General features: G+C 24.6%; 2 protein-coding genes across 5 annotated transcripts in view; one reads left to right on the top strand and one right to left on the bottom strand.

Moving 5' to 3' along the window:
• The first annotated feature begins 3,495 nt into the window (after positions 1 to 3,495).
• LOC140670162 (scoloptoxin SSD976-like) lies at positions 3,496 to 9,671 on the top strand. Its single transcript, XM_072900721.1, is given in 8 exon segments — positions 3,496 to 3,682; positions 6,566 to 6,687; positions 7,246 to 7,333; positions 8,201 to 8,370; positions 8,697 to 8,797; positions 9,084 to 9,175; positions 9,459 to 9,615; positions 9,617 to 9,671. Coding segments are annotated over 8 exon segments (972 nt in total).
• Positions 9,672 to 11,625: 1,954 nt separating this feature from the next.
• The window catches only part of Aralar1 (electrogenic aspartate/glutamate antiporter Aralar, mitochondrial), a 33,427-nt gene continuing 24,407 nt past the window's right edge, over positions 11,626 to 20,645 (bottom strand). For all 4 annotated transcript variants that reach the window (XM_072901272.1, XM_072901276.1, XM_072901273.1 and 1 more), the window contains exons 12-17: positions 20,417 to 20,587; positions 20,013 to 20,153; positions 19,712 to 19,906; positions 19,300 to 19,402; positions 17,473 to 17,563; positions 11,626 to 17,059 (exon numbers count right to left, since the gene is read on the bottom strand). In XM_072901272.1, coding sequence (XP_072757373.1) covers positions 16,888 to 17,059; positions 17,473 to 17,563; positions 19,300 to 19,402; positions 19,712 to 19,906; positions 20,013 to 20,153; positions 20,417 to 20,587 — 873 coding nt within the window. In that variant the 3' untranslated portion in view covers positions 11,626 to 16,887. The remainder of the gene's footprint in view (positions 17,060 to 17,472; positions 17,564 to 19,299; positions 19,403 to 19,711; positions 19,907 to 20,012; positions 20,154 to 20,416; positions 20,588 to 20,645) is intronic.

Below are 20,645 nucleotides of genomic sequence, written 5' to 3'. Positions count from 1 at the left end.
CCCATTATCTATCCTGAACTAATATTTTATAAAAAAAAACAATGAAATATTTGTTTATTTAACATAAAATTGTGATATAATGATAACAGCACGCCATCCGATGATATTAATTCTAATAAAATTGACTTCCACTCGCTTTCCACCAACATATAAACCTTATTACAAATTAATTAAAAAGATAAATATATTTACTTTTAAAAATGTCAATCAAATCAAGCGTTTTATACAGGTACGTAGACAAAATTATCTTATCTATTTCAGTTATATTGCTAAAATTTACAAATTTAATTAAGATAAAGATTTTTTTATTCTTTGAGCATCAAAAATTACATATATGTGGACAATTATTACATAGTCATCTTTCAAATTATTTTATTCAATCATAATTTTAGTTAAAAAAGAAAATGTTAAAATATTCTCTGTCAAGTCAAAAAAGTAATATTTTAAATATATGTTAATTATCATATCTATTATCTATAATATCGATAAGATTTGTAATATTTTAAATTGTAAATACTTTTTAAAGATGGCCTCTGTTTATAATATTTATGTTTACCATTATCTGGCGTTTGTCGGTCTATTTGTCGTTTTTATTTGTACGATTTTCATTAAAATTTATTAAAAAACATAAGAATTTTTTATTATTTGTGTAAAATTAATATTAACAATTATTATTAATAATTATAAATTTTTACATAATATAAATAAAAAGAAAAGCTAGTTCTTTGTATTAAATAATTATCTTACTTATTTATTTATTCTCATTACAAAAGCTATATATATATATATATATATATATATATATTTATAATTAATATAAAATACTATTGTATAAAAAATTGACCATGCAATCAATGATCAACATATATTTTTGAAAAATTTAATTTAATTGTTTTAATGCAAAAGTTATATATTTATATACCAACATCAACATTTTTTTCAGAAAATATAAATTCTCTGCAATTTTGATTATTTTTAGCTAAAAAAGAATTTATGCTACTTAGAATTAACAAGAATTAGTTTAGAAGAAGTTATATCATCCATAAAAATTAATTAATTAATTAAAATTAAATAATTTATTTTGATAAGTTGTTTAACAAATTTAAACAATTTGTCAAAATAAAAAATAACACTACATTTTTTATATTAAGTATGCGATAATTATACATTAATCGATATTTATTATGGAATTATAATAAAATATAATTTCATTTCTTAGGTAAACGAGCTTTGTGTATGAATTTTATTATATAATAAAAATTAAATTTTCCATTATTTCTCTCTTTCTTTTTCATTTAATTTAATTTAAACGCACACTCATCTTTACACTAAACTATATCATCAAAACAAACTTTTAAATTTATAGTACCACGAACTCGATTGTAGGGGACCCTGTCATGTACGGAACATAAAATACTTAATGCGCCTGAAAATATCGCTGCATTTACTTTGAGACAAACGTTACTTTGTTGATTAACAGCAAGGATACGCGTTAAAGGTTGCCAACTTTATTTCTTTCCCTCGAGAAGTTTTTCTCCATTCTTGTCCGCAAATATTTTTCGCTTAAACACAAACACTTGGTCTCGCAAGACGTTTGCAAACAGCATTTACGTTAATATAACATTAGTTAACATGTTTAATTAAATTGTAAGATTTAACGATCAATAAAAATATATTTTAATATATTTCGTAATAAAATAGTATACACATAAATTAGGATTATAAATTTATAATATAAAAAATACTTAACAGAATTGTAATTGCTTTAATTGTAAGAAAAATAAATCAATATATTTTCGTATAATTAATTTTTTTACATTCAAGTACCAGTTTTTGTTCAAGAAATAAAGTTTCCCTAGAAAATAAAATTCCTCTGCAATTTGGATCATTTTTAGCAAAAAAAAAAAAATTATACTACTTAGAATTAGCAAGAATTTGTTTAAAAAAAGTTATATGCCATAAAAATTAATTAATTAAAATTAAACAATTAATTTATTTTGACTACATTTTTTTATATTAAATACGTGATAAATTGATTTTTATATTAAGTACGTAATAATTAGATATTAATCTATATTTTTTATGTAATTATAAGCCTATTATAATTCTAAGTCTTCTCATATACATATATTTCTATTTTCATTAATACTGTTACAATTAAATTGTATAACAGAACACAGTCTCAAAATCATTTAAATTTTTTTTGCCTTCAATATCTTTCGCTTATTTGCTCATAAAAAATTATTTTCTTGTTGATTGTATCATTAGTTTGGAGATCCCTGTATAATACATTTCTGAAATTAATTAATTCACAATGAATATTGTTATGCATCACAATATGCACATACAATACATTTTAATGTTTATACAATACATGCGCCGACATCATTTCATATATACCACGAAATGTGATAAAGGATCAATCTTGAATGCTGTTAACTGTAGACGATAAAAATGCAATACAGATATTACGCTCGATAAATCGCTTGAAAATCGATTGCTATTCATCTACTATTCTATATATAAAAAAAATACGAGCGTTAAAGTAGCCTTTTATTTTTATAATTTTATAAATAGACTATTAACGTCATCCAATTTTCGATCAAACATACAAAATCGTTGTACATTTTATGTCATATGCAATAAAAAATGAATATATTCTCATCTTTTCTCTCCACAACTTTTAAACATTAAAATTTTTATCTAAAATCTTTTTTTATGACGTCAAGTTTAAGAGATAAATAGCTGTTTCCATTAAAATTGGACATCCTGTATACCTATGTATTAATTATTATATGTCATATAATTAATTTACAGTATTATTCCATTATATTGTAATCAGAATTACATAGCATATTTTTTTCTATCTAGAGTACACTTATTAAGTAAAATATTTAAAACTGTTAATGTCTTATCAATGCCATCGTAAATTACAAATGCAAGACATGACGAGACATCGAACATGAAAGCGATCGCCCATAAAAGATAAAGGAAAATGTAAAATCGATTTTTCGCTCAATAAATCGCCAGAGTATTGTTCGCTTTGAGAGCACTAGTGAACTAGCAACACACTCGAGATAAAAAAACCCTCCAGAGTTAAATGTCTCGGCAGCGACAATAATCTCGCACTGAAAGAGACATTATTGATTTATCGCACAAATTTTATCTCAAAAACTCAACAACGGTAAACTCGTTTACAGTGCATTTACCTGTGCTAAGTGTTCCGAAAAAAGCCAAAGATTACGTTTTTATTGTGAAGATAATTGAGCTATTCATAAACACCCACATAGAAATTTTTATTTTTGGATAAATTAATTCTCTGTTAAGGGTTAAAGCAAATAATTTTATTGAAAAGACAAAAATAATTTATATATAAAAGATAAAAGTAATTTATATCTTTTGTACACTTAAAAAACATATTGTATTGTGTTGTGTACTTTCATAAAAGAAAAGAGATTTCTGATATATTTTAAATTTGATCGGTTCAGAGAAATAATGTTTTCACATGTTAGTCAACCGTGTGATAGAAACAAGTGTATTTTTTATAAGAAATTCCAAACAATAAGTTTGAAACGATTATGCAAATTGAACAGATTTAGACACCTGATACAATTTTGTTTCGTAAGTTTTATTATTTTAAGGGTACACGCGAATTCAGGATGCGACGGTTTGGAAAAATTAGGTAAATATAATATACAAGAGAATTACATATATGCTTTATATTATATATTATAAGATGATCCTTATATATTTATAAATTGATACTACTGTATTGTCAAAAAAATAAGCATGTTTTTCCAGCTTTCCCAAAAATATATATCGTTTTCGAGATATCTCATTTTTTAATATGCTAATACAATATACTATATTTGTTGTTTTTTCACCTTTTGGTTTTTAACTAATATATCATGTAAAAAATTGTAATATAATAAATTTTTTGTAATTAAGTCTAATATTTACATAACAAGAAATATAGACATTAATATATGTATATCAAAAGCACTAAGCATTTCGCCCATCAAGGGATTTGTTTTATATCAAATAAAATGTCAATTAAAATTTCAAGTGTTTTATTATATAAAAAATTTTTATTATATAAAATTATATAAAATTTTTATTATACATATAAAAATGTAAATCTAAATATTTAATTGTAACAAAATTACCAAAATTCTTACATGAAAAATTATTCACAAAAAAAGAATCAAGAAAATACGCTATATGGGCATTGAAAAATAAGTTATCTCGGAAACAGTACATATTCTCAATATTTTTATAATTATATACTATAACACTATATAATGCATTGATTATACAATATGTACATAATTTTTTTGATATTTATTTAGTTTATTTAAGAAATTATATGTCTATAAAAATTGTTTTTAAATTATCAATTTATAAATTATTACATAATTTTATTATTTATAAACATATCTTTTTATTATTGTAATAACAAGTTTTGAAAGAATAAGACAACTTTCTGTGTCTTTTTTATAATATATTCTCATATACAAAATTTTTAAAGAAAAAATGAAATAATAAGGTAAAAAAAACAAGGGAAACTATTTTTTTAATCTGCGATTTTTATTCAATTAAAATTCAAAATTTTTCTTAAATTTATTTGAAAGGGGAAAGGAAAAATATCTATTTTATAATTTCTAAGAAACTTTGACAATTCGTTGATTTGTAAAAAATATATCATAAATATAGATTTTATTCTAAATATTAATAATTAAAAATATTTTATTTTGTATTAAGATAAAAAAAGAAACAAACAAATATAGAATTTTCTATCAAAACATTATATTCAATTGCTTATGATTTTATTATATTGATATTTTATGAAATAACTATTTACGAAAAATTAGAATAAAATCTATATTTATATACAAATGTAAAAATCAAACAATAATATTAAAATTAGGCCATGGTATTTCAAAATTACAAAATAACTTACAAATTCATATAATATATTATTTTGTTATATTAAGTACATATATATATATATATATATATTATTGCATGGCCAAATTTATTATTCTAATACTTTGATGCAAAATATTTTTTTATTTTTTCCTTTAAAACGAATATGCCTATACATAAATGTTTTGCAGTACCTATTTTAAAGCACGCAACATATGTATAAGTAACTGACCATGAGAAAAACATAGACTCTTAGATTACACTATTCGACAAAATTGAACTTTCTTTGGCACTTGCACGAAACCTATCATTTCTTGTAAATTTTTTCGTGCTAAATTCAAATTCGTCCACAAAGATCTTCTAGCACGTCAGGAGAAAGACTCAGTTAAATATGCTAAAAAGGGCCATTTCGTTACTTTTGCATCAGAAATAACTTCTGATTGCGACATGATACAGGTAGCTACGAGAGTTTAAAATGGAGCTTAAGACTTGTACTTTATATAAAAAATGTACAAAGTTCCAAGCCGATAAGATTTTTATAACAAAACTGGATTTAATAGTTAAAATGTTCCCCGCTCTTGACGTTATCCATCAGGATCAATGACATAGATGCGAAACCTGATCCCTTTGTATGTTTTTTTAATATTTTTTCTTGTTTATATTTAAACTTTTTTTTTATTTTTGTATTTTTTTTATTTATTTATTTTTATGTACTTTTCTTTTTAATTTTAATTTTTCAGTTTTTTCATTTTTCCGACTAATTATCTTGAATTTTCTCACACATTTTCTTCAAAAAACCTTTTTAGCATAATATTTTTCACACATAATATGCATTACACAAAAAAATTAAAGAACCACTTTCTTCCACATAAAAAAAGGCCAATTTTCAAGTAGTTGTAAATTCCTTAAAAATAATCTGTATAAAATTAATAAAAAAGCGTTTCAAAGCTTCAAGTTTCTAGTTTTAAAATCTTTAAATGAATTTCAATTCTTTCTATTCGTTACAAAATTACATTGTAAAAAAGTGACGTCCGTCGATTGAACAAATTTTTTAACAGTTTGTTCAAGAATACCAAATTAAAAAAAAATCCTAGCACAATTTTATTAATTAAATTCGTTGAAAAAAGAAATTAAAGCTAAAACTCTACTCTTTAACATATAACTAATGAAATTATACTAGGATTTTATTTTAATTCGGTATTCTTGGACAAACTTGAAGAATTTGTTCAGTCGACGAAAGAAGAAAATGTAATTTTGTAACAAATAGAAAGAATTGAAATTCATTTAAAGATTCTAAGACTAGACTTCAAGCTTTGGAATGCTGTTTTATTAATCTTATTTCGATTATTTTTAAGGAAGTAATTTTTTTGCGTAGTGTATAAAATAATAAAGTTATAAAATTAACGTAAAAATATAATCCAAGTATATATCCCTAAAAAAGAATATACAAGAATATGGACACATTACGTAATGTGTGAATCAATTACATATGAATAGAACATAATGTAATGTATGTATCTCTAATAATAATTACGGAAACGTATCATGTACGGGACATCTATCAAAATAAGATTGAAACACATATTCGATAATAGACAAGCGTTATCATTGATCCTGACATCTTCGAATTATATTCCAGAAAACGTGGGTATGACGTGTGACATCATACGTGATATTCTCGACACTCACAACGGACTACGGCAATCTATCGCCGAGGGATCAATTAATGTTCAACCACCTGCCGCTAATATGCGGGAACTGGTGCGCGATAAATTATAATTTGTCTCGTCCACAAAAAATTGCTGAGACGATATATATATATTTTAAATATGTTTTATATATTAAACTTAATTTATTTTAATATATGTACATTTTTTTGTTTTTTTTTTTTTGGTTGTTTTATGTATTAAGTTCATTTTATTTTAAAAGAATATATCTCTCTTCTCGAGACGGTAAAATACATTTAATTTGAAACATTTTTTCCAATTAGTAGTTTCAAAGATAATTATATTTTTTTCTCTTTATATATTTAAATTTTACTTAAATCTCTGTTATTAAATTAATTGTCTAAATTGAGAAAATTTAAATATTTTTCAACTCTTTTACAATCTAAATTTCAAAAATTTCTTTTTATAGAATAATAAAAAGCATATTTTAATGTAGAAGAATAAATACTTATACTGTCTTATATATAAAAAGAACTTGTAATTTTTCAGAAATATAGTCGCATAGAAATTTTAAAATGGGTCATTCTAATAGTCCATTATATAATGTAAAAAGATCGCATAAATATTGATTAGATTGCTTTTGTATTTGCAGTATTGGGATTCCGAGCTTGCATCCGGTGCTCAGAATTGGGCAAATCAATGCACATTTGCTCATAACGATCAAAAAGAGAGAAGAGTTGGTTCGTATAATCTGTAATAAGTAAAAATTAAAAGTAAAAGAATAAAAAGTGAATAAATAAAATTCTCTACGTACAAATAAATTAGTTACTCACTTATCAGTTAATTAATATTCGTCTTATTGTAATTAATTTTTTATGTACAAATATGCACATAACAGTTATGTCTTTAAAATCTCTCTTGAATCTGCAATTAATTTCAAATTTTTTTTTAAACAAACAAATATTGGGACACTTAGAAAATTAAATAATTAATTTCTTTATAAATTAAATTTTAAAGAAATGGAAATAAGGTTCAATTCAAAATTATTTTTTATATTTCTACAGAATATAAATTGGTCCGTTTATATTTATTACTAAAATCTCTCCACTACTTTTAAGAAGAAAGTTATTGATTATTTAAATAATAAAAAGTAATGATTTATCTTATATTTTTTAGATTTAGTTAAAAATATTTAATATTGAAAAATTTTTGTGTATTATGCTTGCGAAATATAATATTGAATGCTTTGATATTTCCATTGAAAATAAATCAATTTCGGATTTATAAAATTTGATTCTATAAGAATTGGACTTTTTATTAATATAGAATTAATATAGAATTAATATTCTATTAATATAGAGTTACATAAGAACTTCAACTTCCAGAAATAGAAACCATTTTACCTGTCATCTAGAGTTTATTTACACAATAGATACATATATACAAATCTATTTATATACATATTATATCTTTTAACTCATTATATATAAATTAATTTCTCAAATAAAATATTTTTCAAATAGCATATTAAATACATTTACAAGTAAATAAAATGATCTATGTATACATGTAAAATATTAAAACATATATAAAATATATTTTTCCAGAGCGATTCTCGGTCGGTCAAAATATTGGCTTGAAAAAAATATTGGGAAGCTACAATATCACAAAAATAGATTTTTCTAAGGAAATAAACAAATGGTTCAGCGAGCACGAGGTCTACCAGTTTAGCGCTATTGACGCAAAGAATGTAAAAGTAGCTGGTCATTACACACAGGTACACCTACTATTGAAAAATTATTAAAATAAAAATAAAATACTCAAAATTAGTAATTGAGAAATTTTGTGATAAAATAGCACTACATATATTAAAAAGAAAGATATTGTTTATATTATATCTTATATTGTTTTATTTTATTTTATTTTATGGGAACAAAAGATTATATTTTTATCATGTTGCTAAAATAATCGATATTCAATCAAATATTCCAAACAAATAAGATATTAAATGTTACTAGATTTAAAAAATAATTATAATAATATATCTCGAAATAATTATAATAATATATCAAGACTTTTCTCTTATTATTTCTGCATTTACAGCTTGTTTGGGCAAATACTTATTTGATTGGATGCGGATACTCGCTATATAAATCACTCAATAATACCATTTATCAATTATATGTCTGTCATTATGGACCCGTGTAAGTTTTCATATAAATAATATTTCAAAAAGTATAATACATAGAAAATAAACAAGCAGGAGAATTAAAAACATTTAAATTTGATATGTTGAATTTTGCGTTGTGTGATAATTGTTTTATAATTATTATTATATTTAATATTCAACGAAAAATAATTTTATCAGAAATTAACTTTACAAAAATATTTAGACCATAAATATATTATACTGTTTAAAATAATATAATAAATTGTACGCATCGTATCAAACTAATCATACAATATTTATTTTCTATTGAATAATCATAGAGGAAACGAAATTAACAAATTACCTTACATCATTGGCAACCGTAACTGCGATCATTCTTTGAAAATTTCGGACAAATACCCTAATCTTTGCGGTACGTTTTAATGTTTTTATATAACACAAAATATTTTTATACCCTATGGTAAGAACGTAGTTTATATCGAAAACACTATTATTTTTATTAGTCTCATTTATTAATATGAAATTTATTAATTTATATATAATAATTATATTAATAATAATTATATATATATATATATATATATATATATATATATATATATATATATATATATAATTATATTTCAGCAATAAATATATGTTTGTATAGTATGAGTAAATTTCTTTATAAAAATAAATAAAACAAAATTTAACAGATCTTAAAGACGCACCAGTAAGTTGTCCCAAAAACAACGTTGAGGAAATTCGTAGCGAAAAGAGATCCGCATTCGTCAGAAATGGTCGTAAATTTTTAAAGATGCGCCACAACACGTACAAAGATAACAGTTCTATATACCAGAGAAAAAATCAATTTCGCACGAAATGCAGATCTATTCCTATCAAGAATATTCTGTTGTATAATATTGTAATAAGGTTTTAATGTATAAATAATTCGTATTATAATAGCATATTATATTTATGTAATAAATATTCTTCTGTTTAATAGTAATGTATTGCAAATATCCTGAAAAAAAATAAATATTATAAACCCGTGCTGACGCCAAACAATATTAAACACTAAAATCATATATCACTTAAGATATGTATGTTATATTTCTCATTTTATCCTAATTTTGTATGCAAATTACTGTTGAAAATTCTAATTGTTTAACATACTTTATTATATGTTTAACTTTTTACAAAGAACAAATTTTATTTTTATTATAAGCAACCAGTCTTTTAAATCAATATTTATTGGTTTCCAAAATTGTATCTTTTAAAAATAATAAAAAATATGATTAAAAAATTGTGAATTATTTTCATTTTATTTAAATTTAATTTTATATAATTATGATTTCATGTATTATATATATATATATATATATAATTATAATTTTGTATGTCACAATTATTTAAAATAGTTAGAAAAATAAATTAGTTTATTATCTATCATTACGTATAAAAATTATATTTGCAAATGTTGATGCACCTTGCGTGCTAAAATCGGTTTGCGTGTAATATATGTGCCTAAAATATTTAAAAATATTTATATTTCAGGATTTCTGAATTAAGAGCTTATTAATTTTATTCGGGCTAATGGGTTCATATCATAAAAGTGCCGTTAAATTCTTGATTATGGCATTAATTTTTAAAATATTTTAATGGAAAATATACAACCGACAAAAAATTACAAAATAAAGAAAATTGATAGCGCTTGATGATAGATATTTATCAATCTAAACACAGTACGGCCAGTTTGTGATTTAACACTTTTATGTACTTGATATCATATCCAAACATGTCTATCTTGATAAAGACCGATAAAGACTTGTTAACAAATTAATCACATATAAAATCATAAAATAATAAAATTTACAAATTTTCAAGTATTTAACTGACAAAGATAAATTTAAAAAATATAGTAAATAGGAAAATACATATAATATATAAAATATAAAATACATATATAATATATAAAATACGTAAAATATATAAAGAACTAAAATGCATTCTTTTTCATTAATTATAAAATATACTGTTACTATATTTATTATTTTTTAATAAAAGATAAAAGGTAAAAGTGCGACAGTAATCATTTATTGACGTTTTTCTTATTTTATTTTTGTTATTTAAGTTTCTATTTTTATTTTTATTTTACAGATATAAGTCCCATATATTATATTCAGTCGCATAATAGAACCAAAATTTAATTTTAATTTGGAAAAATCTTTGTTCTGAAATAAACGTACATATTATTAATAAAAAGAGAGAGAAAGGGAGAAATAATAAATGTGGACAAGCAAAAATATTTTTTTTAAATAATATTTATTCTTATTTTAAAATATACATATCCACAACAGTTTAGGTACTATTCACAATTAGGTTTTTTTTGATTTACAAGTATGTATATCTTTACAACCCGCAATTAGATAAATTTATCAAAGATGACGACCGCATATTTCATAATAAGAATTTTAATTCGAATTATTTAACTATATGATCTTCCGGTATACTGTGAAGAATTTGATACTGATCACAGATCGTCTATTGATTATCTATTGAACCGGACGAAGAATAATGTTTTCACGTATTAAGTGCAATTAAGTGCTCGATAATCACTTATAGAATTTTAATCACTTACAATTAAAAAGTCAGTTACATCATGCAAAAATAACAAGAGACCCTCGCAAACCCAGAAATTCTGATTTTAATGAGACTTTGCAATATAAGGAGGATAAATAAATGAAATTTTCAGTTGCGGTAGAAAAACTTCATACATAAAGCGGCTTTTTGCGTTTCTCGATATATCTCGAAAATTATTAGAGATATCAAGAAATGTTTTGTACAAATGTTTTATGGTAAAATTACCTCTATTCAATGACGTTAATAAAATTTTTTTTTAAATTTTTCAAAAATTTTTGAGTTTATTAACTATATAATTGAGTTTATTATATATGATGGGTGATATCTCACCCCTTAAAAACGTTTTTCCACCGCAACTGAAAACTCCTAAGATTAAAATCAATTTCCGGGTTCGCAAAGTTTCCTTGTTATTAATAATATTTAATAAATGCATTACATATAAATTAATACAGTGTATATTAATGTCATATATCAAATGTACGTTTCGGAATTCTGTTCCTTGATCGTTAAATGCATCCAGCAATTGTAATAAAACTCATTACGCATTCATTGTTTAATCGTGCCGCACCTTTCATTGCGTGAAAACATTTTCTCGTCCGTCTGTTCGTCACGCTAATGATAATAACAGCATTGTCTCAGACAGTCGATACAATTAAACCAGTTTTAATTACGTTTACAAATAATATCGAAATAAATTAGACAGTGAAATTAGACTTATATAAATATTTTGAAAAAGAAAATTTATTTTACTATGTAATCGTCTAATTTCAATATTATTTATAAAATAAAAATTAATAAAATTATTCTCTCTGAAATCTGACAATGTTGTACAAAGTGGTACCAGCAATATTTCAAAAGAGGATTTATCGATGATGATCACCGCGGCTACAACGCCGAGCATAAGATACAAGATTTTTGATTACAGAAGGGAATTTAATTTATCATACTTAATTATTCCCTGTAATATTAATAAGTGAGGTTCGTAGTATTTGGTAAAATAGATTTTAATTCTTATTTGCTTATAGTTTTGTGCAGTTGGTTAATCATTATATTTCTCTTAGGTCTTTGTCTACTAATAATCATAAGGTGAGGTCATCAATTTGAAAGAATGTAAACTCGATGTAAAAGAGCAATTGAAACAAATCTTTTTAATATTTTAAATTAATTTTAATTTAATTTTAATTTTTTAAATATTTATATATACGTTTTATTTTTTAGTTACATTAAAGTTAAAAATTAATTAATTAATTTTTAATTTTCAATTTGCTCATATATAATAATGTAACTCCAAAATAAAACTTATATATAAATATTTAAAATATTTTCATCATTTATTACTCCCCCATACCTTTAACGAAATAAAATGTCTAATTTTGATACTTATAAAGAGATAAATTTTGTAAGATAAGAATATTAATTTAATAATTTTATATTAAAATATTACAATAAATATGTCATGATATGTCGTGTTAATAATAAAGACAAATTGACAGATACAAGTATGTCGAGTTTACTTTCTTTTTCGTGGATGCCATTATTGATAATATAAATAATTTTTTGTATGTACATATAATTGTAGTAATATTAACAGTTATATGTAAAACCATGATGACAGTAAAACAGTAATCAATAGTAATGATGCAGAATAAATCGTGACAGATATCATGTGATGTACAAAAACCAAGAGTTATTGAGCTGCAAATACCTGCGACAGATTTTAAAACGTATATTTTAGATATATACTATATATCACACATATGCAAGACGTATCTAAACAATACGTGTATAAAAAGAACGATCGAATTGATATTTCAGCTCACAGAATGCAAATGTCATTACTATTACCTGTTAAATGTCTTCTGAAAATTTTACAAAAACATATTTGCGACATTAAAAATATGAGTGGAGTTAAAAGTCATCATTGCACTGAATAATTCACCTTTTATATATTTTTCCCTGTACATTATTCTTCTTCTTTTGCGAAAACGTGCAAGAAAATGTTTGAGAATTCCTTACAGGACGGCCGCAAGATATAATCGCAAAGAAATAGCTCTGCATTAAATCAGATATGGAAATGATATTTTTCAATTTACTTTTTTGTAACTTTACGCTAATTAATTGTTGTGTATATGTAATGTCTTTTAAATCAACTTTATATTTGCAACTTTACTTTTTTTTTCAAGTCAACTCTTTAACTTTGTATTTACAAAACCAATTTGTGAGAAAACATTTACAATACATTCAAAAAGAGTTCGCTCGCAATTCAACAATCATCGATGTTGATCTCAAGCAACTTTTCACAATGACTAAAGATATAATAATTAAATTCAATCACATAAAATTTTTATTTTCTCATAAATAAAAAGTAACAATAATTTAAAAATAAAACTTAAAATTGCAAACATTTTGCAAAAATTGCACAATTTCATAAGAGAACTGTCTTTTTTTCACAATCTTTTTTAACGACGTAAATTTTTTAGCTATTCAATTGTCAAAAGAGATATTTACAATTCGTGAAATTAAAATTTTCAATATTTTACAGGTACATAACGACTAATATTTATTTAAAACAGCCTAATTGACTACCAACAAACCTGCAACTGATTAAAAGTCTATCATAAAGCTGTTGTCTGATTATTGTCTAACAAACATAAAGTTGCATCAAAGCAATCAAAAATTATTTCATACTTAAATTTATATTTTCTTTTTCCTATATTTGAAGTATATCAAGTATATCAATTTTTTTCCACTGAACTAAAAAATAATGAAAATTATTAATTGCAAGAAACAACCTAAGAAGAGAGTAGTACATCGTTTAACTATAAAAATTAAAAGTCAAATTGTTCCATGATGCAGATTATCTTAATTCATAAATAAATAATAACAATGTATTTGCATAAAATCCATAAACGTGTAATATGTGCTGTACATAAATATATTGTATATAATCAGTTTATTTATATACAATATCAGAGATATCAGAAATATTTATAAAAAAATGAAACTGACAGTTGCGATTATCGAAGAGAAGACTTTGTTTACAACGTTACATCTTTTATGCAGAGATTCATGATTATTCAGAAAAAATATTTAAAGTGTTGTATAGAAAGTATATTAATCAAAAATTATGAAACTTGCAAGCCATCAAAGATATACAATTTCCCGCGATAAATCCATATTCAAGTGACAAATGTTTCTCCACAAGAAAAAAAATTTGATAAATGTTTATATTAGTGTAACTGTATAATAAAAAATAATGGCTAAAATTTTTTGGAAATTACACAGAATAATTACATTAATACAAACATCAAAAAGAATAAATCGTCGTGTTCAAAATCAAACATAAAAAAATCGTTTTATAATAATAATAAATATATTAATGTATTGTGAAAAACACAAAACATTTTTTATTTTTTCATTTATTTTTTATTATTTTATTTAATTTATTTATTCTCGTTATTATGTAATTATGATAAATGTTACGGAAAATGCAACTGATTTAATTGTAAAATCATAAGAAACACATTTAGTAATAATAACCCTTTCATACATTTTACATCAAGTCCAATATATATAATTTTATTTGTATAATATATCTAGCGGAGTTTCTGTGAAACTTAAATATATATATTTTTTTCTTTTGCTATATAGATGGAAACACTGCAATCTCTTCTTCAATAAATTTTTCTCTCATTCAATAGAAATTACAACTGTACATATAATCCATTTCAACAGATAACTTGCTAATTAAGTATTTTTTTCTGGATGCCAAAAAGATTTTATTAAATTGAGTAAAAGAATTATTTAATATTCATTTATATTGCATTCTCTCTTTGACTAAAAATTATAATATACTAGAGTATATCAAACTCCACCAGATAAATAAAATTTCAAATCTTAAAAAGCACTTAAAAAAATTTAATTGATAAACTTGCCAGCATAAACAAAAGGATTCTCTTAGTTATCTTGTATTACCAATTAAAATCTATACTATTACGCATAATTGACAATTATAATTATAAGGAGTTTAATAAATTTCAATATATTGTGTTTTATGGATCAAAGTCTTCTCGGAAAACCTTTTCATATTATTTTGTGTAATTTTTCTGTAATAAAAAAATAGAATAAACATGAAAAAAATGCATATTCTTAATAACTGCCATTATCATTCTTCCCAGAATTATGTGCGTTTACCCTCTTCTCTATTCACTTGCGTAATTGTATAACTGGTGTCATAAAGTGCCAATAAGTCCGTTTTAATTTAAGTTGCAATTATTACAATATAAAACGTCTTTCTAATTGTAGGAATTGACGCAAAATAATCACGTTGTATTAAAAAATATGCAAAAAACTTAACGTCGTTCAAAAACATGTCAGAAAAAACTGTTAATATCTCAATTTATTATATACTCAAAAATATATCTAAAAAAATGTCGTTGAATATATTTCTTATTTCAGCTTATATTCCATTATAATAGATAACATTATTAATAATAACAAAGTGAGTAAATCCCTGTTTGTCTCTCTCTTTTCATTCAATGATGGCATATACATACAAGTATTATTTGTCAATAATTGCTTTACAGTTGTACGACGAGCGTATATGATTTAAAACAAATTTATTGGACTTCTACTCACCAACTATACAAGCTATACAAGCATTGGATAAATAATAAGTGTAATTACAAAGGCCTAATTCTCGTTATTTTAAAATTTACATAAATATCTGATGCATATACGTCGGGGCCATCGCGAAGATTATAACCTTTGCTAAAACATCATACTCGTATCATCTGTTGGCGTGATTTAACGAACACATACACTCATCAATTGATTACTATATACGATAGAAACATTTAAGTTAGCGATAACAAATTGTCGATAAATGTCCATTTTGTTTTCTAACTCTCTCTCTCTCTCTCTCTATCTCTCTCTCTCTCTCTCTCTCTCTCTCTCTCTCTCTCTCTCTCTCTCCCTTTCTCTCTCTCTCTTTCTCGCTTTATAAAATAATTACGCACAGACAGCATCTCACAATTTGATATAACATATATTTATATAGTATCAAAATAAATAGTTTCAATGCCATTGATTCTGTTTCTGTATCAATTGACTGCATCAACTTAGCTATCACGAATCATTCACTAGATCATTCATTCTGCAAGCTACAAATTTTGTACTTCTCCTTGTAACCAATAATTACACTTTCTATACGCACGTAATGATTCAACGTGTATGTTTGTATCAATCGACGGCTGTTCCTTCTTATCGCAATTTTTGATGGTCTTATATGATACTCAATTCGAAATGGCCAAGACGAGACTTATCGAGATGAAATGTTTTGCGGATTCATAATAATTTGTAGTTCGTGAGGCTCACAATGCATTTCACTCTCTCACTTCATGCAGTCGATAAAACAACCAGCAACTGGTATTCGTTTTTACATTACTTATGGCAGGGATTGCTACAAGTTAATTAATTGTCTAGCAACTGCTAACAATATTGTTACTTTCCGGTAACAGCCTGGAACCTGGGCAGGCAGAGACCGAACTTGCTTTCTATACCCGTGAAAATAGGCAGAGCTACTTGGTAGCCACCTATGTGATCTGGATTCGTTGATCGAATTTCGTCCGCGACTCCCATGCTAGGTATCTTTTGTTCCGATCCAGAAGGTCGACTGCAAATAACATTAAACATTATTTATATTGCACATTTATATTTCACATATAAATATAGTAATAAATAACAAACTTGATCAGCTGTCATAAAATTCATTTTTGCCGAAAATGTGTAAATTGATTATATTTCATTAATTTTAACAAAAATAAGACAGTTCTATATCGCATGCAATCTTGACTAATAAAATTAGCATAATTTTAAATAATTTAAAATCCAGATAAATCTACTAGAGTAATTTTTCTAATACTGTATAAATAGTGTAAAGCAAATTATTTTATAATAATTTAATTTTTAATTTATTTTTAATTTTATAATTTTATAATAATTTAATAATTATTTATTATTTAACATACTTTTAATTATATTTAACATTGTAATCTCTAATTTATGTTTCATAAATTATATACTCACGATCCTCCAAAATCGACAACGAACAACCTTTGCAGCAACTCATATGTGAAGAGAGTAACACCAAACTGAGGTGATGATCTGAAGACTCGAGCTGTAAAAAAAATTAATGATCTTGAATATATAATTAAGAACGTGTACGTAATTTCATATTCTTTGTCCAAATAAAGATTTAAAAAGTTCCAATGACAAGCATGATGGCTGCCTATTTTCTTTCGAGAAGAACAAGACAAAATGGGCATCATGAAAAAGTGATATATTATTATAAAACAAAATTTTACATTTATATATAATATATAATTAATATATAATTATATAATATATAAATAATATATAAATAATATATGATATATAATTAAAAATAAAAAATATAATTATAAAAATAATATAATTATGAATATAACATATAATTTTATATATATATATATATATATATATACACATATATATATAATAATTTATTTAATTGTTTCAATTGTTTCAAGCTACTGCTCTGCAAAGTTACACAAGACACTTTGTATATATATCATCACATCAATCATATGTTTGTAATTTCTGAATATTTTTTTACATATACAATGTAATTATTTCAATTATTTATGTGGTTAATTTCATGAGATATCTGGAAATAAATATTAGCCAAAAAAATAAGAAAATGCTAGTCAATAAAGAATTACAGAAACTTAATGCATAATATGTAGCTTCAAAAATTACAGTAATATTACATTATATTTGTAATATTATATATTGGAAAAAATTAAACAAGCAAAACTTAGTTTCTTCTTTTTTAAATAAATACTTTTTTAATTAAATACATAATTGATTGCAATAAATTAATATAATTATAATTATTCTTAGCTTTGAATTGTATAAATAAAATGTACGTCAATGTTACATTACATTAATTATAATTTATAACAATTTATTCAATTAAATTATTTTTTGTTTAAACAAAGACAAACATTAATTCTTTTTCCATAAATATTTTTCTTAACATAATGAAAGAAAAAATTTTCCCCTTATTGTCCTTTCCTTCACAGAAAGGAAGACATTAATTAATTAAGACATATCTCCTACTATATTATTTTTGATAAAAATGTGCAAACGCCATTTTATAATAATGATGTATGTATGTATGTATCATCAAAGATTTAGTTTATTGACCTGCATTTTCAGAGTTACATACAATTAAAATATGCATGAATATCAGATGTTGTGAAATACGTTATATTCGATGATCATTCTGAATACAAAGAGTAAGTATGTTGACTGCGAATTGGAAAAGAAAACAAGAAAAACACAGGTAACCATAAACGAAGAGAAGAGGTACTTACTGATAAGTAAATCGCCGGGTCATATGGAGGAGAAAATAAGGTCGAAAGATGCAGCAGGGTCGATCCCCCGCGCATGCAATCGACAAAAGCAGAATATATTACTAACTATATACTTTCAAGGTTGTAACAAAAGAATGAGAAAACGTAAAATCTCGTTTTATTTCTGCTTCTTACAGGAATAAAAAAGGATTATATGTATAATCAACTTGATGATTACTTATTTTCTCTCTGTTACAGAGATCATCATATATGTATATATGCATATACTTTCTAAATCCTACAACTATTTTTGAATAAAAAAGATTATCCCGTTTGTATAGCTTACTTATTGTTTATCATTTTCTTTTGTGACAGCCATCCTACTGATATATGAAACGTGCGATATCACCGTGTTCATAAATCTTTAAAAAAAACTTTTCAGTGTACAAGAATGGTATAAAGATATTAATTGTCCCAAAAACCTCATTCATAGAAAATATAAAAGAAAATAATATACCTGTCGCACCCTTCCAGAATGCTCTGGCACCTTCTTCCCTGTAAATCTTCCTGGCACAGTCCAGCAAGCCATTATATGTAGTTTGGCCTTCTCTAGCTACAACCTAAAGTACACGTAATAACAGAATCATCAAAAAAAGATATTTTTTAAAATATTTATTTATAAATTACAAATAATATTATTTCTAATATTTTTCATTAATTATATTATATATTATATATTTTTTAATAATTATAAATAATAATTATTATAAACTATAATAAATAATAAATTAATATCTTTCTATAATTATAATTAATTTTTTTAAATATATTGTAATTAAAAAAGAGTTTTAAATATAATCAAAGAAAAATTAATATTTCAAAATATAATTAAAAAAGGAAAGTCATTTTCTTAATATCGAAAAACGCACCTGCAATCTCGTTTTTATTACATCTGCGGGAGTGACTAGCGCTGCTGCAGGAACGCCAGCTATAGCACCGGAAACGAGAAGCGATAGTGGCGTGTTATAACCCCCCTCGTCAGCCAGTCGCGTTTTTGTGTGAGCATACATGGGAAAATAAATAGCGCTAAATGGCACGTCTCGTAAAAAGCAGGCCCTAGCACCCTGTAAGAAAATTTCAGTTGTCAGTGCGAGTTGTCAAGAAAGAAAAAGAAGAAAAAAAAGGATGACAAATGTATTAATAAGACATCATTTTTATCACTATACCCACTTTATACAACCCAAATAGACCTAATTCCTTGACGACAGCCCATGCTCTGACCTTCGAGCCTCCTGCGATTTCCCCGGCTACCTGTAGCCGAATCTTGACGATCTCCAAAGGATTGGTGAATATGACTTGCGAGCCTCCGGCCTGTAGAAAAAAAATTACACCTTGTTGCATAAATACCTTATTTGTTCTCCTGATTACAGAAGTAGTGTGTGCGATAAGAATACGTGTGCGAGAGACCATCTAAATTCACTGTGTGATATCTCTGATTATTCATATCCCTTGCATTTGACACATTGGGTTCTGCTCATCCGCCCGTCTTGTGTTTCATTTCTAAAGTTCACGTTTCATCTAGTTGGAAGCTTTAAGGCACTAAAAATACAAGATGTGATATACGAAGTACTCACACAGGCGCCAGATACAATCTCCCCAAACAGCGGTAAATTTCCATTTTTATCCATAAACTTATCCCTGACGAAATCGTTAACCGTAAGTTTAATAGCTTTTTCCGGAGCTACGCCCATTAGCTGAGGCATCAAACCTCGATAAAGGCCAAAAACACCCTCATGTCGGATCACCTGTCAAACGTGAAACACCAGCTTTATGATTAACAATGTAGGGAGTGTCACACGATGA

The sequence above is a fragment of the Anoplolepis gracilipes genome, chromosome 10 (genome assembly GCF_047496725.1).
Source record: "Anoplolepis gracilipes chromosome 10, ASM4749672v1, whole genome shotgun sequence".
NCBI classification, from domain to species: Eukaryota; Metazoa; Arthropoda; class Insecta; order Hymenoptera; family Formicidae; genus Anoplolepis; species Anoplolepis gracilipes.
This window is presented reverse-complemented; position numbering and strand designations above follow the sequence as displayed.